This window comes from Sceloporus occidentalis, unplaced genomic scaffold (assembly GCF_023333645.1).
Source record: "Sceloporus occidentalis isolate IW3139 unplaced genomic scaffold, rSceOcc1.0.p SCAF_4, whole genome shotgun sequence".
Classification (NCBI taxonomy): Eukaryota; Metazoa; Chordata; class Lepidosauria; order Squamata; family Phrynosomatidae; genus Sceloporus; species Sceloporus occidentalis.
Window position 1 is genome coordinate 28,172,899 of NW_028316984.1, and position 24,880 is coordinate 28,197,778.

The 24,880-nt window shown below is 42.4% G+C and overlaps 1 protein-coding gene across 1 annotated transcript; it reads left to right on the plus strand.

The window, feature by feature from the left end:
* Positions 1 to 679: 679 nt before the first annotated feature.
* On the plus strand, positions 680 to 1,537 carry LOC149313658 (testis-specific serine/threonine-protein kinase 6-like). Its single transcript, XM_089523243.1, has one exon. The coding sequence runs from the start codon at positions 680 to 682 to the stop codon at positions 1,535 to 1,537; it is 858 nt and encodes a 285-aa protein (XP_089379369.1).
* The last annotated feature ends 23,343 nt before the right edge of the window (positions 1,538 to 24,880 follow it).

A 24,880-nucleotide genomic window follows, 5' to 3' on the forward strand; every position in this document is an offset into this window, starting at 1 on the left:
AGTGACTCGAATCAGCTTTATTTTGGCCTGTCTGTTCAGGCCCAAAGTTAACTGAGGCTGTACAGGTCACCCAGTCACTGGATTGCACCAGTTTTATTTTTCAGACTAAACACAGGAAGCTTGCCTTATACTGTCATGCCATTAGGTTGTCCAGTCCACTATTGCCCATTCTGACAGCATCAGCTCTACTGAGACTCTGGAAGGGGACCTTCTCAGCCTGCTACCTGAGATCTTTAAGGTAAAGATGATAGAGATCCCCTCATCAATCTGTTTCTTTTGAGGGGTATATGTTTAGGCTCAAACTCTGATGGGAATGATTTAGCTGGAGCTGATTACAGCATTGCCTTAACCCTACACCTAAGAGTATAAAGAAAGAAACCCTCTTGGTAAACATAGGAAAGCTATTCCTAGATTTGTGTGTGTGTGTCCTAAAAGTAGACGAAGTGTAGGAAGTAAATACAACAGCCTTGGCAACCCAAAGAGGGACTGAGCCATGACACCTCTAGTACATCACAATACCTAGGTAGCTGTATAATGCTCCTGTCCTAAGCACTCAGTAGGAACATGGGAGGGGTGAAGGTTAACATCTACCACACAAAATGGGTTAGCGTTTTCAGTCCTAGCTTTAAAATCTAAGTCCCGGTCAAACCCAACAGAACTCTCCAAGGCATCTTGCACCATGTCGAAGAGTTCTGGAGGGGACAGATGGCTAAGTGAGCTTGGTTACAAGCTGGGCCAAACCCTTGGGGAGGGGAGCTATTCCAAGGTGCGGGTAGCCACCTCAGCCAAGTACAAAGGCCCACTAGCCATCAAAGTGGTAGACCGACGCCGGGCACCCCCTGACTTTGTACACAAGTTTCTCCCACGAGAGCTCTCCATCTTACGGGCAATTCGTCACCCAAACATAGTACGTGTTTTTGAGTTCATTGAGGTTTGCAACGGGAAACTTTACATTGTGATGGAAGCTGCTTCCACTGACTTGCTACAGTTGGTGCAACAACTTGGGAAACTCCCCTGTATTCCAGATGCTCGGGAAATCTTTGCCCAGGTGGTGAGTGCTGTGCGTTATTTGCATGACCGGAATTTGGTGCACCGGGACCTCAAGTGTGAGAATGTGCTGCTCACTGCAGATGGCCGCCGAGCAAAGCTGACGGACTTTGGCTTTGGCCGGGAGTCTCGTGGGTATCCAGACCTGAGCACCACTTACTGTGGATCTGCTGCCTATGCCTCCCCTGAAGTGCTGCTGGGCATTCCCTATGACCCCAAGAAATATGACGTGTGGAGCCTGGGTGTTGTGCTTTATGTGATGGTGACTGGCTGCATGCCCTTTGATGACAGCCACATTCATAGCATGCCCCGCCGCCAAAAGAAGGGGGTCTTCTACCCAGAGGGCCTCCCCGCTTTGCCTGAGCCCTGCAAGTGCCTTATAGCCCAACTGCTCCAGTTCAGCCCAGCTTCTAGGCCTGGAGTGGGCCAGGTGGCCAAAAACATCTGGCTGAAAGGGGGGATTATAAGTAAAGACACCTCTTCCAGATAGCTCTGCTCTAGGATCATCAATCAGAGCTTTGACCTGACAGAGCTGTTGTGGGGGAAGAACCGATTGGAAAGCAATATCAACAAAGATGGAGCTACAGAGCAGTCTGGGATCATGCTCAGGTGCTGCAGCCATTCTGTAGCATTGAGAGGCATGATCATTGGGTGTGCTATAGGAGAAAGCAACAATATGAACCTGAATGAGACTGGATTTTTTAAAAATGCAAACAGACCAGTTACTTAACACTGAATGGAAGACAGACGAAGGGACACAGAGAACATGCCGCACCCCAAACCACACACAAATGGAAAGCAAGGAGGCCTGTGGTGAAAGAAAAGAGCTGTAACTCTCCACCTTGCCCATGATTTGGACTTCCTCGCAGAACCTATGCTTGCCAATGTGCAGGTGAGACAATGAGACATACTGGTGAAAAATGTTGCCTGAAGTCTAATGCACAAATAAACTCAGAAGCTCCTCTCTGTGCCTTTAGTCTTTTCTAAATCAGGTTTCTTATCCAGTATTAGCTACAACACAAAAACACTCCTCCTAATCAGGCCTGTCATTACATTTATATATCCCCTATTTTCCTTTCTTCTCAGGTAGAATTTCCTGATTTGGAACTTTGTGATGAAATGGCTAGAGAGCAGCAGGGATTGAATGGAAGAAATCTCAGCTCAGTAATCAAGTACACTGAATATTTGTGTCAGGTCACTCTAAGGGTCAAGCTAGATAATACATTTATCACACTTTTGCAGAGGTCTTCCTAAGTAGTATAAGGTGGCTTCTTGTCATAATATGTGATTTCCCACCCCTATGTATTTTGTATTTAAAGTGATTTGATTTGTGTTTGGTCACTGGAAGGAAAACATGGACTTAATTTGCAAGTCTGATTGCTCAGGCACCGATTTGTGAGGAAATCTTGCTGAGAGATGGAAAATGAGTTTATCATAGGGTATATATTCACTTTAACATCTAGTTTGACTCTTAATCCATTCTGCCTCAAGTAGTGTTTGTGAAACTACAGTATTGCTCTGAGTTGTTTAGAGCAAAGGTGGAGTGGAAACTACTGGTAGATCTTCGGATGCTTTGCAGTAAGTAGCTCAGCAAGAGCTTCTACTCCCAGTTGTTTAACAATAGCAACAACATGACTTTTCCCACCTGAACTGGATGCTAAAAAGAAGACAGCCAAAATTAATCACAGCTGAATTTTCATGTGAAAGGGTTATCTTCCTTTGGTATTGAAAACAAACTCCTAGTCTCAGAATAATCTCAGAAGCATGTTATTATTGTGACATGACAATGTTGTTATGATTATTTTAGAGGAAAGGGAGGAAAGAAAAGTGACTTAAGGTTGCAATACTATACACACTTATATGAGACCCTGGGGCTGTGCAGACTGCCCCTGAGGGGCGGCCTACAGCCGCCTCCATCTTTGCCAGATTGGGGTGCACCGTGGCCCCAATCTGGCCTTTCCAGGGCACCATAGCTGCTGCGTTGTGGCTTTACAGCACTTCTTTGGTACTGCATCATCTAAACACAGTGCCAGAGGAGCACCATGATGCTGTGCGCCATGTGGTGCCACGCATGGCGTCACATTGGCATGGAGGCAGAGTCAGGACATGAATCATATGGATGCCATGCCCTGACTCCGCCCCCAAGCCAGCCTTAATGGTCAGTCTACACAGCCCCTAAGTCCCACTTAACTCAATAAGTCTTCTTAGTAAGTATATTTTGGATTGCACTGTAGATAAAGTCAAGGTCTAGATCTGAATTTTGCACAGTGATTAAAGAACTAAAATTAAGCATATAGTAGATGGGTCTTAGGGTGCATCCACACTGTAGAAATAATGTACTGTAGAAGTAATATATCATCCTGTGGAATACTGAGATATGTAGTTTTATATGAGATATGTAGCTCTTCCCTCCTTAACTGTCATCTTCTGGCCTCCTATTCCCCTCCAGCTATGCTCTGACTGTGTGGGGGAGAGGCTTGTGTACCCTAATGAAGTTGTGAGCTATGCTGGAGGTGGTATAATAGCCACCAGTAGGGCCTCCCATGCCAGACAGATCACAACCGAAGGGTCTGACCAAGAGCACCAAAGGGCAGGATGGGCTCTCTAGCCTTATGGCAACCATCCTAGGAGAAGGAAAACTCTAATCCCAAACCCGTGCAGATGGTGCTCGTCTAACCCTCTTAGGTCAACCATCTAAGAGAAGGAAACTCTAATCAAACCTACAACCTGAGGACCTCGCTGCCACTGTCCATGCTTGTCAAGGCATCAGCAGTCAAACCTATGGTTTAAAGGGTGAGGCCAGTTCTCTTCACGCTGTGCTCCACCAGAAAAATCCATTGCACAGACTCGAAGGATACATCCAACATCATCAACGCGCTTGTAGATTAGGTGCGGATGAATCCTTCCTGAATCTTTGTTCGCAAAGTAAAGCCAAGAAGAAGAAGTTTTACAGGGTTTTTAGTCTTCTCTGCCAAAGAGTGCTGGTGCCTCACATAACTACAAATACCAGGATGCTATAGGATGGAGCCATGGCAGTTAAAATGTGTCAAACTGCATTATTTCTACAGTGTAGATGCACCCCGAGGAACTTGCCACACAGCTTTAAAAAACGACTTACCACTCCTGAATTGAATCCTAATTTGGGCTGCACCCTGGTCCTATTGCATGGCTTTTGCCTCCAAAATCCGCCATCCAAGTACAGCCTGGCTGCAGCCCACATCCGTTAACACACTTTAGTGGCCATTTTTCAAAGTCAGAACGCTCCCAACTTTGAAAAATGGCTGCTGAAGCACGTTAAGGGATGTAGGCTACAGCCAGGCTGTACTTGGATGCCAGACTTAAAGACGAAAGTCATGTGCTAGAACCAGGATGCAGCCCAAATTAGAATTCAATTTGGGAGCGGTAATTTGCTTTTTAAAAGCTGTGCGATAAGCTCCTAAGACTACATTTCTATGTTTGGAGACAAAAAACAGCTTTATATTACTAAGGGGTAAGTTATATTGAATTCATTAGGATCCACCAAATGTGTATTGAATCTGGCTGCAAATCATTTAACTGAATCCAAGCTTCCTATTTTACCATCCAAATCTGTGATCAAGTCTCACATTGAGACTATTGGTCTATGTAGACATTTTCACATGGACTATAGTTACAGATGGCAACACAAGCTTTTTTGTCTCCAGACAAAATGCTACTCAAACTATCACATTTGAGCCCATTTCTTCCCTGAATTAGCATTCATTTAACAATGTTATTATCCTTCTTAAACCTAAGGTTTCTATACTATGGTTGTTCAAAACATCCCATTCATCAAAGCATATTTTGAAACCGCTCCCATGTCACTGGGGCAGTGAATCCATTCCAGGGTTTAATTTGAATGTCAAAGGAGTATGTAAGTTTCTCAACCTCATTTCAGGATAGAGTTCAGCAGCTTGCATAGCTCTAAAAGTTGAACAGATTCACCACCACAGTAACACGGAAGACATCAGCCTTTAAGGTTACTTTTCTATGGGTTTTTTGGGCTATGTGGCCACATTCTGGAAGAATTTATTGCTGACATTTTGCCTGCATCTATGGTTGGCATTTTCAGAGGTTGGTGGCATGGAAGTGTGTGGTACTTTTTTTTTTTGGAAATGGTTTACATGTTCATGGTGGAGTTAGTTTGTGTGTCGTACTGTGTTGAATGGCACGGCCTGGAGGTGTGTTGTGGGAGGGATATGTGAGGGGGATTTGTGGCTATTTAGTTGGTAATCCATTGTCTGCAGGGAAAAAACCCTTGTGTCTGAGTGGTGCTCATTTGCTTGCACTGAATCTTGATTTTGGTGTTTTTGAGGACTGGTAGCCAAACCTCATTTACTTTCAGCATTTCATCTTTTCTGTTGAAGTTGTCCAGGTGTTTGTGGATTTTAATGGCCTCCCTGTGCATTCTGACCTGGTAGTTGCTGCCATGGTTCAGAATTTCAATGTTTTCAAATAGTATTCTGTGCCCCAGTTGGTTTATAATGTGTTCTGCTGCTGCTGATTTTTCTTACTGGCCCAGTCTGCAGTGTCTGTCATATTCCTTGATTCATGTTTGGACACTGCATTTGGTGGTCCCTATGAAGACTTGCCTACAGCTGCACAGCAAAGCTCTGGTGCTACAACCAGCTACAGTTCCCAGAATTCCATAGCACTGAACCATGGCCATTCTTAGTAATAAAATTTATTCGGTCTTTGACCAGTATAACATGGCCATTCAAATGGTGTCAAACCAAATTATTTCTCGAGTGCAGTGGTAGCCTTACTCATTCCAAACAGACCAGTCCAGATTGGTGAACATGTGCTCCTCACATTATAAATACATAATGTGTGTGTGTGTTGTGCCTTCAAGTTGCCTGTTGACTTATGACAACCCTGTGCATTTCATAGGATTTTCTTAGGCAAGGAGTACTCTGAGGTAGTTTTGCCAGTTCCTTCCTCTGAAATATTGCTTGCAACACCTGGTCTTTGTTGGCATTCTCCCATCCAGGTACTAACCAGGGCTGATGCTGCTTAGCTTCCAAGATCAAACAGGATCTGGTGCCTTTATGGTATTTTGGCTTTTCCACTTCTACATTCACATTCCAGTGATCATGGAAAATGAATGAGGCTGAATGGAAAATGAATGGATTAAATTTTGGAAGGAATCCTTATGTAATGTAGGAGGTTGTTTGTGTGTATGAGAAGCCATGCTATCGAATTTCTGCAATGTAAACATAGTGCAGTAACCATGTGCAACATCGTTGAACAAAGATTGCTGAAGTAGCTATAGGAACTGTGGCAACCTCAGCCCCTTAAAATAACAATACACAGAATGAGGGAGAGGAAATATACAGTCAGCCCTCTGTATCCACAGATTGCTTATCCACAGATTCAACCAGCTTGAAAATGTTAGATATATTTTGTTTCTGTTAATACTGTGAGCTTCACTAGCTAGTTAAAACTTCAAACTAGTATTGGTGTAGATTATTGGGGAACTGGGGACTGGATCTATGATCACATGTAACTGGAGCTTGAACAACTGAGAGCTAACCTGCACTGCAGAAATAATACAATTTGGCACCACTTTAACTGCCATGGCTCCATCCTATGGAATTCTAGGCTTTGTAGTATGCTGTGGCACTAGAGCTCTTTGACAGAGGAGGCTAAATATCTCCCAAAACTACAAAACCTAGAATTCCATAGCACTGAGTCATGGTAACTAAAGTGGTATCAAACTGCATTATTTATGAGGTGCATATTATACCTGTGAAGAAGTCCTGCCATAATACTGCAAATCATCTCACAGTAGCTCCTACTCTTATTTTTTTTATCTAATTCCTGGCTTAGTTGTACAAAAAAAATTTATCCTGAACCCACTGCAATAAGATCCACTGAACAAAGTGTAACTTTGGAGAAGCAGACAGGTAAAGAGAAATATCTGACACATTTAAACAGGTAACCAGACACCCAGCCCTATCAGGGCTGAAACAGTCACAGGGGCCAGGGAATTCAGAACTTCCCCCTGGAGTCTGATGGGTGGAAATATCAAGCAACGAAGACATTTTGCTAGATTTAAAAAGCCAGAACACAGGGATCAGGGTTGCCCTATCAATCCGCCAGCTCTGATCTTGGGCAACAGATTTTAGGTGTTATGAAAAGGGAGCTCATAAATAGTAAACTGGTTTATGATACACTGCCAAGTACCTATCAGATTTCCTTGTGCATATCATATGCCAAAAAAGGCTTGACTAGCTTTGGGCATCTTGATGTGGAAATGAGAGCACCATTGCCCACTCAACCTCAGTCTGCAAAGTAACTTGGGCGAAGACTGCCCTGTGCTCCTCTCATGTGCCAGGAGAGAAGACAACTGTGCTTTCTTCTGTCTGTTCACACTTGTCTACCAGCTCCCTAACCTGCTGTAAATGCCATGGGTCCATCTAATCCATCCAGCAAACAGAAGATTTGGAATAATTGTGAGGACTTGGGAGAGGACCTTCTCTATTACTCCATCAAGAAATGTAAAGATTTATGGTTGGCCCTCCAGATTGGCAGCTTTGATTTTTGCAGATTTGATTATGCACAGATTTGATTAATATGTTGTCACTAGGAGTCTCTAGGTCCTCCAGTGTTGACAACTTCTACCAATATCATGCTGGAGGACCTAGAGATTCCTAGAAAAGAACAGTTTTCTTAACATTTGTAGGTCCTCTAGAGCAATTTCATGGTCATTTTTTGGCAAATCTTGACCATAGAATTGTTCTCTCAAATTTTTTAAAAAGTGTTTTTCATTTGCAGTTTTTCCACTTTCACAGGTCCACTATATTATTGCTTTTCTTTGAACCTGACAAAGTCACTAACTCTTGAAACAGAAAATGGATGCTGGCACTAGGTCAGGGGCTGTTGTGGAGGCCAGAATGTGGGTGGTAGCAAAGATAGGCAGTGGAGGCTGGTAGTTTTAACAGTTCAAATCTTTTTGACAGACGGGGGTCAAAACAAGCACATGTTTTACACACAGAGAGTCAGACTGATGTAAATTTTTCAAAGGAGGAAGAGATTGGCTCAGCTACTTTTTTTAAAAAAAATCACTTGCCTTAGAGACAAATGTGTTTAGGGTCAGCATGACATGCTTGTAGATGCATAGCATTGTGGAATGACCTGGGCAAAGAACATTAGGTCCAGTGCTGGGACAGTGGCTAATATATATGTGTGGACATGTTTATGTGCATAAGTACACAAACCATCTGAACAAAATATTCCATTGTTGGGACCTCTTTGAGTGTCAAAACCTTCCAGCTATAAGGACTTATTTTGGATATGGGCCCATAAAGGTCATAGTGTACAACTATATATGAAGTGGACCCTTGGCATCTGCTGAGGTTTGATTCCAAGACCCCTGTGGATACCAAAATCCATGGATGCTCAGGTCCCACTGCATACAATGGCATAGTAAAATGGTGTTCCTTAAATAAAATGGCAACATCAAGGCTTGTTCTTTGGATTTATTTATTGTGGAAGATTTTAAAGCTGTGCATTAAAATATGGATGCAGAATCTGTGGATAATGTATTTTGTTGTTAACTGCCATCAAGTCAACTTTGACATTTTGTGACCCTATGAATGAGAGACCTCCAAGTTACCGAAACAAACAGCCCTGATCAGATCTTGTAGACTCAGGGCAGCCATAGCTTCTTTGATTGAGTCTATCCATCTGCAATGTGATCTTCCTTTTTTCCTGCCTTCTACCTTTCCAAGTATTATTGTCTTTTGTAGTGAGTCATGTCTTCTAAAGATATGGCCAAAGTACAACAGTCTCAGTTCAGTCATCTTGGCTTTTAGGGAAAGTTCAGGCCTGATTTCTTCTAGGACCCATTTATTTGTCTTTTTAGCAGTCTACAATATCTATAGAACCCATCTATAGCAGCACATCTCAGATTAGTTTTCTTCCTGTCAGTTTTCTTCACTGTCCAGCTTTCAAAACCATACATAAAAATAGAAAATATGATGATATGGATAATCCTAACGTGAGTATTCAATGATTTATCTTTACACTTCAGAATCTTGTCTGGATCCTTCATACCTGCCATTCTAAGTCCTAGTCTTCTTCTGATTTTTTGACTTCAATCTTCATTTTGATTAATGACTGAGCCAAGGTATGGAAAATCTTGAACTATTTCAATGTCTTAATTGTCTAATTTAAATATATGTAAATCATCTCTGATCATTATAGTTTTTTGTGGGGTTTTCAGGCTATGTGGCCATGTTCTAGAAGAGTTTATTCCTGATGTTTCGCTGGCATCTGTGGCTTCAGAGACTTCAACTTCACTCTGGTCATTATGTTTGTTTTCTTCATGTTCAACTGTAAACCTGCCTTTGCATTTTCTTCTTTGACTTTCTTTGGTAAGCGCTCCAAGTCTTTGGTATTTTCTGCTAATAGTCTGGTGTCCTCACACACAGGAGCTTCCTAGAGAATTATTTTAGCCTATTTAAGACACATGTAGACAAATACAGGCACTCAAGAAAAAGGAAGCCCTTTCCCCTCTATTGAAGGCATATTATTGATCATACAGCTAGGCAGCAATTCCCAAAGTGGGTAGTATCACTCGCCTGGGTGGTGGTGGAAAGATCCAGGGGACAAAGAGGGAAATAGGGTGGCAGAAAGGTAATGACAAATCTTCTCTGAACAAATTTTGCCAATAAAACCAATGATAGGGTCACCTTAGGGTCATCATAAATCAGGAATGACTTGAAGGCACACAACAGCAGCAACAAGGGAGCCTTCAGTCAAAGTATTGGCAGGCAAGAAAGACAAGGGGAACCAGCAACCTTTAGGACCATCATGGAGATAAGAGTTGCTTGAAACCTCTCTTTTCAGGGTCCCTTAAAGTCACTGTGAAACCCCGTTAATTGCTTCATGTGGTGGTGCCTCCCAGTTTTCACCTTCCTGTGCAAGTTCACTCATATGGCACCATTTTGGGACAGTCAGATGGGCTGGAGGAAGGCACTAGAGCACATGGTGGTGGGGAAGAAGCAGCAGCAAAAAGGAGCTTTCATATTTGGGACCCTACTTTGTGAGAATTGCTGGGACTTGGCTGGCAGACTGCACTGCTACTGCTGCTTTCTTTCATCAGACAAGCTGAGGGAAGAGGTAGCAGAAGAAACAATGTTTGTGGCAGGGAACCATAAGTGATGACTTGAAACTCTGTGGGGAAGGAAGGGGTGGACTATCTGGGGTTGATTCTTCAAAAGAGTCCTTTGCCTCTCTCTCACCTCCCTTGAATTGAGAGTCCTTCATAACGGGGGAGTCATCTGTGCCCCTCTCCACCCTGGCGAAAAAGGATTGAGAGTCCTTCCTCTCTGGGCAGAATCTTCTCCCTTTGTACTTTGCAACTTTAGGAGCAGCAATCAAGTTTGGATGTTTTGAATTTGCACCAGTAGACTTTAAATCAAGAAACAGGTGTGTGGGGAGGAAGAGGGTGGTAGCCCAAAAAGGTTTGGGACCACTGAGCTAGACCATCCTATGTTCTCCTTTCAATTTTTTACCATTTGTATGAGTGGGCAGCTAATAGAATTTAGTTAAATTTACATTTTCTGATGTGTGAATTACATAGGTCAGCGTGCACTGCATGCTCATAATTCATTCAATATCAGGCTGCAAAAATTGCTCTTTAATCCCTCCAAAGAAAATTAATTTATAGCTGTTTTTGTTATTTGTTGGCTAAGAAGCAGGCCTCTGCCCTATATAGTTACTTGGATTTTGTGCATGCCTTCTAAAACACAGAACCTAACAAACAAAATACTCAAAAAAAGCAAAAGCTATTAATCTGCCTACAGGAGCCACATATCGGCCTAAGCAGTTGCATCTGTTGAGAATAGCAAGAAAGATCGGACACGTGGCTAATGTTTCAAGAGGATGTTTCCCCTTGAGAAGCTTGGGAAAGCAGCTGGGGTCGAAAGGACAAGGAGACACATGAGGCACAGTACCCCACAGCACTCTTCTTTAAGCAGATGGTAATCTCAGAGGTCATTTGCTAATGGTATGAGAGAATTGGAGTGGTTTAGGAAAGCAGGAGGGAAGCTAAACAAACAAAAAAATTATCCCTACAAATGTTCATATTTGGGGGAAGGACAGGAATCTGTATTAAACTTCTCATCTGGAATGTGTGCAGTATTAGTTCTCCTGCTTCTCTGTTATCCTCACATCCTTGTAGGTTTTTCACCACTCTCTTCCCCTTCTGCCTTTCTCAAATGCCAAAGGGCCAGTCCTTTAAGCTCACCCTGACTACTGAGTTTCATACCACATCCTCCAAAGGAAATTAAGTCCTGGTTCATTTTATGCGGAATGCACAGAGAGTTGGATGCATCAGGTGGCCCCAATCCAATATGTGCTTCACAACCCCAACCACTAAAAGTGTTATGAATTTTTTCACATTATTTCAAAGATTTTAAAGCCACTCTCTAAGATTGCAATCCTCCAAATGAATAGAGAAAAAGAGATGAAATACTGTTTCAAAGAAATAACTAGGTTTGTGGTTTGTGAAGCTACTGAGATGCGATATGGCAGCAGAGAAAAGCGCAGAAGACCCTCATATATGCCACTGGATGTATATCTCTTGGAAGGTAGTTCTGTATTAACTTCCTTGGGCGCCTACTTGGGGAGGACTAACCCCACACAGCCAATGACCTTGATCTGATAAACTGCCCAGATTCACATGACCGCAGATCACAGCTTGAAGCTGCTTCAAAACCAGTTTTGCCATGAAATCTGCCACTGGGTGTTGGATCTCTCTGAAGGAATAAGGCCCATTGAACCCAGTTCACCTTTGGGTTAACATGCTTAAATCCAGGCTGTCAGCAAGAATACTTCTGTTACTTTTAGTCTAATTTAGGAATCTCTGTGCCTTGGTTTCTCATCTGCACAAATGCAAGGTGTTTTCCCTTTCCTATCTTCCTGGGATACTTGCAGGACTTTTCAGTGCTTGCAAAGAGAAAACATCCTGTTTGCTATAAAAGTCATGCTGACAAACAGCCTCAGGCTTTCATTTCATGCCGGGAATATTTTGTCTCCATGTCGTCCTTGTGGGGTGTCTGCATTCCCTTTCACCACTGTTTAAGAATGGGGACTGTTTGCCCAATAGGCCAACTATGATAAAAATAGTAAACATAAAAGAGTGTCAAATAGACCATTAGTGAGAATCCAACACCAAGTGCCAGGACTGGGAGATATATTGCAAATGTATAGAAATTCACTGGGTGATCTTGGGCAAGTCACATGCTCTCAGCTTTGACTGCAACTCCTAGGTATTCCTTCATGGTAGAAGGGGGGGTTGGATGACCCTTGGGAATCCCTTCGAATGCTAGGTTTTATGCATGGCAGAATTCCTGCCGTTGCACCCCAGCCCAGCCCACCCCACCCTTTCTTGAGAATTCCTGCTTGGCAGAAGAGCATTGCCATTTTGCATACCACCCCTCCCCTTCTCTGTGAGGGTCACACTGTCGGAGCTTCAGGGGCACCTATGGCAAAACTCCTCTTTATGCCAAGAAAACCCTTGGTTTGTCTCATCTTCCAGTGCCATCCTGATGTTGAACAGGGGTCAGACTACATGTCCTCTAGGATCCTATGTATCCATTACTTCATAGCAGAAGGGGGATGGACTGGATGATCCTTGAGGATCCCCCCCAACTCTACCATTTCTTGCTGGGGCTTCAATCAAAGTTTATTTGTTGAGATTTTTTTTTCTTTTGTTTGTGTGTGTGCCTTCAGGTTTTTTCTACCAAACTTCTACCAAACTTCCTTTTGACATGGTAATTGAGTTTGAAATGCAAAGTAATTAGCGTAAATGTTTGACTTGACTTTTATTGTCATTCGGGAAGAATATTTTTTAAAAAAATTCTCATCAAGTTCTCAATGAAGGGGAAGAAAAACATGGGTTTGTCAAATCACTCGATACTGCTTTAACTGCCCAGGCTCAATGTTATGGAATTCAGGCATCTGTAGTCTTGTGACATATATCTTTCTCTGTCAGAGAGCTCTGATGCCATGACAAAACTACAAACCTAGTAGTCCATTCTGTTGAACCATGGCAGTTAAAGTGGTATCAAGCTGCATTATTTCTGCAGTGCAGATGCAGCCCATGCCTTACCATGTTCTTGCTGATAATGACTGCTGCGAATTACAGTCCAACAGTACCTGAAGCACCACACTATTTCCACCATGCTGACTGTGGTTAGGATTGCAACCACCAAAGAATAATTGAATGTAAACTCTAGGAGGAAGTGGAATGTCATAGTTCATAGTATGACTGTAACATACCTCCAAACCCTCCATATATTGAATCCCCTGCCTCTCAAACTATAGCCCTCCTCTCCTCCTGCTCCCATCTAGAGGAATAAACTCCCAACTGTGTACACTTAGCTCCAGTGAATATGCTGGGACTCACTTCCAACTAAATATGCACAGGAATGGCCCTTAAATCATGCAAAATAAGCAGATATATACTTGTTTACTTAATTTGTGCAATGTATGCAGGCCATGGAGCTCTGCTTCTCTTCACACAGAATTTGATTTACTCTGGTATATTTTGTTGCTTAACCCTTGGATTATGCAGCTTGTGTTTCTGTCCGTATTTTAACACATTTTAAGGGCAAAGTATTCTGTGGATGAGACTGGAAATTAAAATATGTAAAACAGTGCCATAAAACGTTTTTCTGGGTTGCGGGAAATTTTACTCTAACAAATCTTTGCATGGGAGAAAACCATAAATAATGTGAATGGATTTACATGCAATCTCATGAATACACAACCAGCAGCAGTGACTTGAATTCCACAATGAGGAAAAAAAATCCAGACTTACTGGAAAATTGAGATTTGACACCAAGCCAAGATTTATACATTCCTAATGCCTGCTATTTCCGCCTAGCAGAAATAGTTTAGCAATGCAGACAGTTCAAAACAGATGTGACAGCATCATCTTTAATTAGATCAATGTCCAAAGAATACGTTCTTTAGATGTGGGATGGGCAGAATAAGAATCACTGGCTTCTGGGGCTCCATGTGATAGTTACTTTCCTTATTTTAGCATTTTCCAGACTGCAAAAGAAATGCCATTATTCTTCTCAATGCAACTGACCATGTCCCCTCAAATTTGCTCAGAATTATATCCACTTGAATTCAGTGGGACTTACTCCCAAGTTAATGTACATAGGATTAAAACCACATCCCTAAAGACAGAAAAGCCTAATTTGACAGCTCTAGTGCCTAAGATCTGCTTTGACATAAACAACTAGCAAAATTAAAATTATACATTTAAATTACAATATCATATACACAGCCAAATGGTATTTACATGTACATAGTTTCATGTGGTTGAAAATTTGGTAGGATGAGATGTTGTTAAACAAAATATTAAAAGTATATATATGTATGTATGTATGTATATATGTGTGTGTATATATATATATATATATATATATATATATATATATATATATAAAATCTGAGGCCTCCCCTTTTTTCTCCCGCTAGGCCTTGCCTACTCACATCATCTCTTCTGTTTTGCTCCAGCATTTTAAAAGGATGCAGGCAAATGCCACAGCCTGTTTCTGCCAAAAGGCAGATGTTTGGGGAGCAGTGATGTCAACCCCACTTAGGGTGTCATTTGGTGTGTTCCACTGTCACCACATCTCCCCAATGATTCCCCTGAATACAAGTAGATTTCTAAGGTACAAAAGGTGCTGTTGATTAAATGCTTCTAAAATGGCCGTATAGACTTTCATTATGCAGCTTCCAGGGAGAAGCAAGCCAGACCAATGGGAGTCACATGCAGATTCAGTTTGCAGAATTTTCACATATTTGGTTGAGGAGGAAGGATTGGAAGAATGTGATCTCTGCTGAGTGGACATGGAGAAATAATGCCATTTGACACTGCTTTAATTGTAATGGCTCAATGCTATGGAATTCTGGGAATGGTAGTTTTGTGAAATAGTCAGCCTTCTCTGTCAAAGAGCTCTGGTGACATAACAAACGACAAAGCCCAGAATTCCATAGCTCGCATTGAACTATGGCAGTTATCAAACTGAATTATTTCTGCAGTCCAGGTGCAGCCAAGCCCATCTGGAGCTTTGTGTAAAATGGAGGAGAAATCACCATCAGAACCAAAGGCCCTATCCCTTTTGAATGCCTACATATTGATAATAAAACTTGTGTTGTGCACGTACCATATATACTGAACTGTAAGTCAATCTCATGTATAAATTGGGGGCAGGCCAAAATTGTGGGTTTTGATATGACCCATGGATAAGTCGAGGGTAAAACTTAGGGGCATGGAACAAAGGATGTAAAGGATGAAGCAAAGGAAAACGATGCCAAAGAGCATACAAAATTCTGGCAGCCATATATCGTTATGCTCACCCATAGGCTGGATGGATTAGGAGGGAACTTCAGTAAATGGTGGCTATGTGGTGTGTGGGACAGGCAACCAGGCACAGGCAGGGGTAAGAAAATGTGCACACATGAAAAATGATTTTTTTAAAAAAGCAAAGAAGATGTTGACTATATTAGCAATGAGTATAGCCTTTAACTTTAATGTGATAACTGTGCCTGATTTCAATCCAGAAAAGCTGACAGACATACTCAAGAGAAGGGGATGATTCCTTTTTTTATATATAAGACTGAAAGTACTTACTTACATTGACTTGTGGATAAGTAAACCCAGGCTGTTGGGGTCAATTTTTGATTAAAATTTCTAGACTTATACATGAATATATACAGTAGCTCCTAATCATGCAACGTGGTTCATTACTGCTCCACAACGTACTGCTTGCTCAATGGGAACGTATGTATGTTAGAGCCTATACACCTCGGTCTCTATGCATAATCTGCATGCATGCACACACGTACACACACACACACAAACACACTCATAGACATCAAATGCCATTTTTCCAGTTTCCAAAAAGGTAGCCACATGAGGTTTTTGCAGAGAGAAAAAGAGTCCTATGGTATCCAAAACGAAAACAAATACATTATATCATGAGTTTTTATGGACTGTAATTGACTTCAACAGATGTATGGCATATTATCCAGAATTTCAGGCATATATACAGTTTATGTGGTGGTAAGGGTGGGCTTGTGAGGTCAGAAGAAAATTTCCTTCCTCTGAAATATAGGAAGTGATGCTCAGTATTATTCCTGTTCAAAGCAGTTTGTCTAGATGGCTGCTTCATTTCTGGATTGGCACCTATGTGCTAAAACAAAAGTGGAGCAAATGAAGCAGTAGCATCCAAAGCTCAGCAGGTTCTCTTGCTCCACAGTTTATTCTCTGATGTCACTGCAATCTGTGGGAGTTCATGAGCAGAGAATTCATGAGAATTAGGTTTTTACAGGTTAAAGACTTTTTTTATTGCTGAGATATTTGGAATGGGGACTAATGCACACATATTCCTTTTGCAAGCTGGAAGCATTATTCATTCTAATGATGTTGAAAAATCTGGATCCCATCACCATGAATTTGTGGGGTAGTAGTGGTCCATCTATGACCCCTAAAAACTAAAAATCTTCACCTAAGGGGCAGAAAAGGATGTCACAAGAAAGAGAAGAAAACCAGTAGGGTCACCAGGTGAGAGGACCAGGGCTGCTGCCACACTGCAGAATTAATGCAGTTTGACACCTAGGCGCCCTTGGCTCCCACAGTGACCGGCTGTCCTAAGTGCAAAGGAGGATAAGGCACCGCAAAATGTAGGTCTTTCAAGTAAAATGGAGGACATAACCAAGTAAAAGCTGAAACTCCTCATATAAATATAAATCCATGTGTCTTAGTGATGCTCAAAAGGGAGGACATTTTTGGAATTCCTCCTGGACAGAAGACTTAAATGTAAGATATGCCCCAGAAAAAGAGGACATCTGGTCATCCTGCTGCTTCCATGTTATGGAGCCCTGGGATTTGTAGTTTGTTGTGGCTCCACTGACTGAGAAAGCAAAATCTCCTCCAAAAATCTGAATCCCAGGATTCCATAGCAATGGGCCAGGGCAGTTAAAGTGGTATCAAATTGCATTATTTGTACAGTGTAGATGCGGCCTATGAAACAAGGATGGGAATGGCTCCAGGGCGAGAAAGAAAAGACACATAGTAGGCACACCATTTATAGCACTTTAGAAATAAACTATAATAATAATAATAACACCAAGAGTGAGCAAGCCACACTCTCTCAGCCTCAGAGGAAGGCCATGGCAAAGCTTCTCTGAACTCATATTGCCAAGAAAACCCCATGATAGGTTCACCTCAGGGCAGGGCAGACTGCTTCCTCTTCCAGGATATGTCCTCCATTCCAACCTTCTGTCCAGGAGGTTTTCTAAAACATCCTCCATTTTGAACATGACTAAGAAGCATACATTTACATTTCTAGGAGTGTTTGGAGCTTTTCTTGAGCCCTTTCCTCCCTTTTTCTTGAATGTCTTCCATTTTGTGGTGCCTTCCTTTGTGGTGAAGACATTAGGGAAGAAGACCAAGCTTTTAAAGTGGATTGTTGGAGCCAGTATGTTGTTTGAGCATTGGACTATGACTCTGGGCTCAAAGCCCAGCTCGGCCATGGAAACTTACTGGGTGGAGGCATCACACTCTCTCAGCCTCAGAGGAAGGCCATGGCGAGCCTCCTCTGAACAAACCTTGCCAAGGAAACCCCATGAGAGGGTGGCCAGGGGCAGAAAGGACTTGAAGACACACAACAACAACAAGGGGATCTAGGAATCTGAGAAAGGGATGAGTGAGTGGGAAGGAAGGCAAAGGTGGGTGGACAGGGAAGGAATAGGGCCAAAGTCTGGGAAGAAGGAAGGAGTTATGGGGGGGGGGGGGAGAACTGGGGCCATGGAAACCCACTGGGTGACTTTGGGGGAGTCACACTCTCTCAGCCTCAGAGGAAGGCCATGGCAAGCCTTCCCTGAACAAGTCTCTCTCTTGGCAACAGAGAGAGGGAGAGAGGAAGGAAGGAAGGAAGGAAGGAAGGAAGGAAGGAGGGAGGGAGGGAGGGAGGGAGGGAGGGAGGGAAGGAGGCAGGGAGGGAGGAAAGGAAGGAAGGAAGGAACAGGGAAGAAAGGAGGAAGGAAGGAAGGAAGGAAGGGGAGGGAGGGAGGGACAGGAGGAAAGAAAGAGGGAGAGAGGGAAGGAAGGAAGGAAGGGGGAAAGTAGGAAAGAAGGAAGGGGGAGGGAGGGAGGGAGGGAGGGAAGGAGGGAGGGAGGAAAGAAATAAGGGGGAAGGAAAGAAGATACAGGGAAGGAAGGAGGGAGAAGGGAGGCACTCTGCACTCCACAACAAACTCCAACTCCCAGAATTCCATAGCCTTGAGCCAGAAAGAGTTAAAGCAGTGCCCAACTGGGTTAATTCTCCAGTGTGGATGCAGCCCAGGAGTTGCAGAGTGCAGCAAACATCTTCCCCCTTCCAACCTCAGCAAGTAGCACTCTCTCCCTGCTACTCGGAGGCTGGCAGTGCTTCTGGCTGCTGTGCTTGCCTGATTCTATGATCCTCAGGCTAAAGCCACTCTCTCTCTCTTTCTCTCTCTCTCTGGCGCCCCTTGCAGTTTGGCACCCTAGGCAGCTGCCTAGTTCGCCTATATGGATGAGCCGGCCCTGCATCACTGCCAGAAACATGTCTGGTGCTGACACAGGAGAAGGCCAGATCAGTGGCTCTTCCTGTATTTTGGAACTTCCTTCCTATAAAGTTCTTCCATCAGGAGGCAAAGACTTTTCTCTCCAGACAGGCTTCCAGCGACTGCCTGTCCTTTATGGTTTGAAGTTTTAAAATGGATGTATTGGACCTTTAAATATCTTCATGCGTTTTATTACTAATCAGGGTATTTTAAATTTTAAGTGGTGATTAACTTGTATAATTGATTTAATTTGTATTTTTAAAAGATGTAATTTATTGGGTTTCATCATAAACTTTTAGATAGTGTTGGAAGTCACCTTGCTTCCCAACCCTGGGAGGAAGGTAGGGTCTAAACTGAATCAAAACCAAGTCAACCAATATTACAGGATGTATGTATCTAAAACGATTTCTCCCTTGCTTTTGGAGAAAGAGAGCATTGCTTGGAGAGGGTTGAAAAAGACATGTATGTAAACAAGGAACTGAGGATCAGTGGAGGTTGCAAGAGCAGAGAACTAGCACATTCTGTCAAAAGAAAGTTCAGCAACTTTCCCACCACACTGAATTGTGGGAACCGCTGCTTTACCAGGGAAGAGTGGTGCTATTTTTAACATTTTTATTATACCGTTTGTCACAAGCTGTCTCGGGAGACTATCAACAATCAGTTTCAAACAAAAATTCAACCCTGAACATTTCTCTGCTTGCGATGTAGAACATCTGGAGCAAAAGAGCATCCTTTCAAGAGATGTCATTGAGGAACAGAGCTGGCTGCTCATTTCTTGATTCTCCATCCACGTATGAGCACATTCACTTTGTATATATTTAACCAAATAACTTTTTTAAAAAGCTGGTGAAACAGTCCTTAAATGTGATTAAATGGCTTTCTTGAGAAAGAAACAAGCCCCCTTCATTCCACAGAAAATGAAGCTCTACCTCATTCTGTATGTTTCTGAACCCTGATCATTTCCACAACATTATACCCTGTGAGGGATGTAACATAAAATGTTTCAGTTGGAAAGGGGCCAGCAGGAATGAGCCCACCAGAATGGTCACATAAACATACTAATCTGTAAAACCCTTGAAAGCAGATGCGTCTCTTTGCAGTGTGCCTGAGTTGTAGCTATTCGTTCCATACGGCAACAGTCTCTCTCTCACTCAAAAGCTGGCTTTGTTTTAATTCAGTAAAGAAAAATTACTCTAAATAAAATATATCATGTGCTGCAGTTCTGATCCACCTCCTCTTCTCTTTTGCTGCTCTCTCTGTTCTTGCTTTGCTCAATATGATTACAATGGCTCTTCAAGTGATAGTTGATGCTTAAGGCTTCAGGGCACCATTCTTTTTTCCTATGCTAGACTGACATCCAGGGTCATCTTTCAGTGTTGGTATAGAACAAGGCATCGTTGTGGTGTGATGTCACGATGGTTACAACTGCATAGTTCAAATGGCCTTCTCATGGGACAGCAGCAGTGAATCTTTCTCCCTTCAGATGGTAATGAATCCATTGTATTATTGTACCTCATAGTTGGCCAGATTTGTTGGTACTGCTGAGGATGATGGAAATTGGAGTCCAACAGCATCTCAAAGGGTGACAGATTTCCTAAACTTGCATGGGATCAAGTCTCACTGATTTTCAGGCAGACTGATGGGATTCTAGCGTAACCATCTGACTTCCTTTTCTTTCATACTTTGAAACCATCCTGCTTTAGAAAACAATCCACTCTCTTTTCTCTCCTCTTTTGGACTCTGGAGGGCTGTGTCTGAAATGCATCACAGGCCCACTGGTGCATTTTGACCCATCAAATACAACACTGACCCCTTCACTGCTCTTTGTTTATGTACATAAGGCATATGTATTCAGAGACTAACACAGGATAAGAAAGATGAGGGATAAAGTGAGTTTTTGAGCTGTAAAGAAAAAAAGAAGCAATATGCACCAAACTGCTACTTTTTTAGGGGGAAAAACTTCATTTAGGCAAACTGAGTAAGTAAAGACAGGTGAGGAGGAGTGAAGGAACCACAGAGTAATGTACTGGTTAGAGCATTGGCCTCAGACTGAGAAAATTAAGGTTCAAATGCCCACTCAATAGTGCACCTCACAGGGTTGTTGTAAAGAAAGTGGAGAGGTAGGGTGGAGAACACTGTGCACTGTTTTGAGCTCCATGGTGGAGAGGTGAGATGTAAATGTAATAGTAAATATACTGAGATATAAATGGTACAATATAAATATAATAAATTTAAATGTGAGCTATAAATGCAAATAACAACAACACTCAGCCTGGTGTAGCTTTGGACTAGGTCTCTGCACACAAAGCAGATGGATGGCCATACATGCAATAATGTGCATTTATTCAGATATTCTGGTAAGGACTGCAAAGCCTTTTCCCATGGTGTTTAAAGAGGGGCTTTTTTTTGGGGGGGGGGGAGCTGAATCTCCTGTGAATCGCATGTGGCCAAATCACATTCTATTAGACAAGAATGAGGAGTATTTTAATCATGTAGTCCAACTGTTTTGTGAGATAGTTAATAGTAGTTAATAGTTGGCAGAATAAGGCAACAACCTTCAAATCTAAGGAGGCATGACAACCACAGTAGATAAAATTCCTGTGCAGAAGTATTACTTTTAAACAGAATGTGTTGTTTTCTGTGAAAAGTAGTACTACATCCAAAGTTTGCACAAAGGTGCAAAACAAACTGCAAAAAATAATCCCGTTTGAGACCACTTTAATGGCCCCCCTGGCTCAGTGATAGAGAATTCTGGGAACTGTAGTTTTGTGAGACATTCAGCCTTCTCTGTCAGAGAGCTCTGGTGCCACAACAAACTACAGTTCTCAGGATTCCCTAGCACTGAGCCAGGGCAGTTCAAGCAGTCTCAGACTGGATTATTTCTGCAGTGTATTTTGGACCTAAATCCTGAATTTTAGGCTTAGAAGACTGCACAGTTTTCCAAGAGTTTCTCACCATGAGATGAAAATTGCAAAAATTACTTCTTGCTCCCTTCAGGAAGAAAATTAGTGAAGAATCACTTCCTTGTGTCCTCAATCACATCCTTACAAACTTTGGCACAGCAGTCTGCCTGTGGCAGCTTTTTTCTGTGGGAACGCATCTCAAGGAGCCTGTTGTGAGCTACCAAATAGCCACATCCATGTTTGGAGGATGTGCCTCCACAGGAGATGTGCCCTCAGATCAATGCTTAGAGGTTTATGCTTGGAAATGAGGGGTGGGTCTCTCCTTTTGTGGTCATGTTTTCATTCTGGGGAGGAAGGGTAATAAGATTTGAAGGTTCTTGGGAACATTGATAACACATCTTCCCTCAGTTTTATTGCTGACAGTAATAAAGCAGGGTAGGCAGTGGAAAAGCACTGGGTGACCCTGGGCAAGTCACACTCTCTCAGCCTCAGAGGATGGTAATGGCAAACCCCCTCTGAAGAAACCTATCAAGAAAATCCCACGATAGGGTCCTTAGAGTCGTCATAAGCCAGAAATGACTTGAAGGCACACAACAACAAAGCAGCCCTGTTTTATTCTCTATACTGGTTTATAAGGATAGTATAGGCCTGTTTTAGAGGCTTGTGGATCTAACTAATTTTTGGCCTCATTATTAACATTTATGTGGGCTGTGGGTTTTTCTGTGTTCCTGTGTTTTTGTATCTTGGCTGCAATGTGTACTTTTATTAAGGCTCTTAAGTATTTCTTTTATTTGTTGATCACTGCTTAGAGACAGTGGACTGGTAATAAAAATTATTATGTTTCATTTTGTTGATCGCCAAAGGAGCATGTTTATGGATAGGTCATATTGTATTTATTAATAAATTGGAAGAGTATAATTTACAAAGTATTGTTATCTGTAAGTGTACTGAAATGCTTTGTGTCACAGTGCTGTAGAGGACCTGATGGAGGTATATTTTGAGGGACACTATTTCTGCTTAGTGTAGAGCACTTCTGTTATGATTCTTTCATGGCCAAAGCAGAAGCATTGTGACAAATATGAATGTATTTACAACCTGCATATCATGCTTGTCATAACACCAAGACTGTGAGCTGCGTAACATTCTCCCTCATAAACAGGAAAACCAAACACATGGATACTGTTAAAATCTGCCCCAAAATTTAAGATGTTGTACGCCTCATCAAAAACAGTTGGAATGTTGATAAGGTCAGTAAACTGGATCTGAAAGGATATACAGCAGTTCCAGCTCTTAGAAATGGAAATTAAAAATTAAAAACAGGGCAAAATGACACGGACTTAATGAGCTTCAGATGAGAGAAAAAGAAAGCAATGCTTGAAGAATCTTGAGCAATTTCAGAAGCATCTCCACTTATGGCACTCAAGTTACAATCAATGCAAAACCAGATAGTGGAAACTTGAACCATCAGTTGGTGTAGAGATGAGTGGCTGGAGAGAGAAGAAGCTGACCATCTATCTTGCAAAGTAGAAATGTGCATAAAGTCTTATCTCCTTGTATGAACGCACTTCTTCTGCCAAACGTCAGTGCACCCACTAAAGTGTAGAATGTGCTACAGCAGAGCCTCATGCTGAAAGGAAAGCAAAATGAACCCTTGCAGACATATTGTAGCTGAGCTTTAAAAAGTCTGTACTGACCGTTGCCAGGGGCAAAGCCTCTCTCTGACTTTTCCCTATGGAATCCCAGAGGGTAGCTGAGGTCAGGGAGCAAAAAAGAGCAGGGAAGCTGTAGTCTTTCTTGCTGCATTAACTCTGAAGGAGGGGGATGAGAGTGGGCTGCAAATATTCCCCAGTGATCCATCCTCTTTTCCCAGCCATTAGCATCCCACATGCTCCAGTTGCACTGATGAGAGAGGAGGCGATGAAATCAAGCATGCAAACTCCATGGATTATCAAACGATCTGCAGACATTTTGTACAGGAAGCAACTAGTCAAGATGCAGGGCAATGGCACTCCTGTGGCAATCTATAGGGCTCAAGCCATGCCTCCTGACTAGTATGCTTAGACATTCCCATTTGCTGAGAACAGAATTGCTTAAAACACCATCAAGGGAGTGGGTCTAGGAGTGATACTTATTCCCCACCCACTCCGTTTTGTATTTCTTTTGTGGAGGGGAACATCATTGTCACAGGTGGGCTTGATTACTACATTAGGTCATTCTCTTGTCACTCATTAACTCTGAAGGCAATCACACACATTCTGAGCCAGCCAAAAGCAAGTATGTTTTAAGACCCAGTGAACCCAACTGAATTTCAGCGTGTTATTGTTACAATTTGCACACTAGCAACATGCATCCACCATGCCATTCAAATCCCATTGGGACAGGAGGTCCTAGACATGTGCAAGTTGACATTTAAAACGATGTATACATCTATCAGAGAGCCAGTGCAGTGTGGTGGTTTGAGCATCTCGAGTCCTAGTCCAATGCTCAAATGACTACACCACACTGGTTGGTGATGTCACTGCCTATGGTCCTCCAGTTGTTGGATTCCCCTTCCCATTACTCTAGCTACCACAGCCAATAGGATGATGGCAACTGTAGTCGATTATGTGGAAAACCTCAAGTTCTCTGCCCCTGATGTAAGCCAGAGCTGAATTTTCCTTTGTTCGTTTAAGCAGTGTATACAGAATTGCTCTAAGCATTACCAGGCGTGTGTAGCAGGCAATCCAAACAAAGGTAATTAATTCCATTGCCAGTGTGCTGGTGCAAACTAAACCCCCATACCTGATATCTGGAAATGCAGAATCAATCTTGGATGTTTACAACCTGAATCACAGAAACTAACAAGCTAAAATGTATTATCTGGAAGCAGTCTTGGTGAAAGCATCCTTTATCATAACCTAAGCAACAAAGAGAGAACAATATGAAGGCACAGAGCAATAAAACATTTCTTCTCTAGGAAGAACAGTAAGCTTCAACTGTTCAATTCCATACACAAAATTGATGTTTTTGATTTAAGGGTTATTATGAAGCTGTTTTTCTCTTTGCTAGAATGTATTCCAAAGCTTTCGGTCATTCTTGCTGAAGAAGAACCCCTCTGTGTGTCCAGCATATAATGGCAAAGGTATTGAAGATAATGGCATGTGAAGTGCCATTGAAAGCAGTACTAAGAAATGTGTGACCCAAAAAATGCAAAATAAGCAGGACTTGGAAGAAAACATGGTAACATATCCTCACAGCCTTTGTGGTCCTGATCACTGTGCTAGCCAGGCAACCATCCACATCTTCCTCCAGGA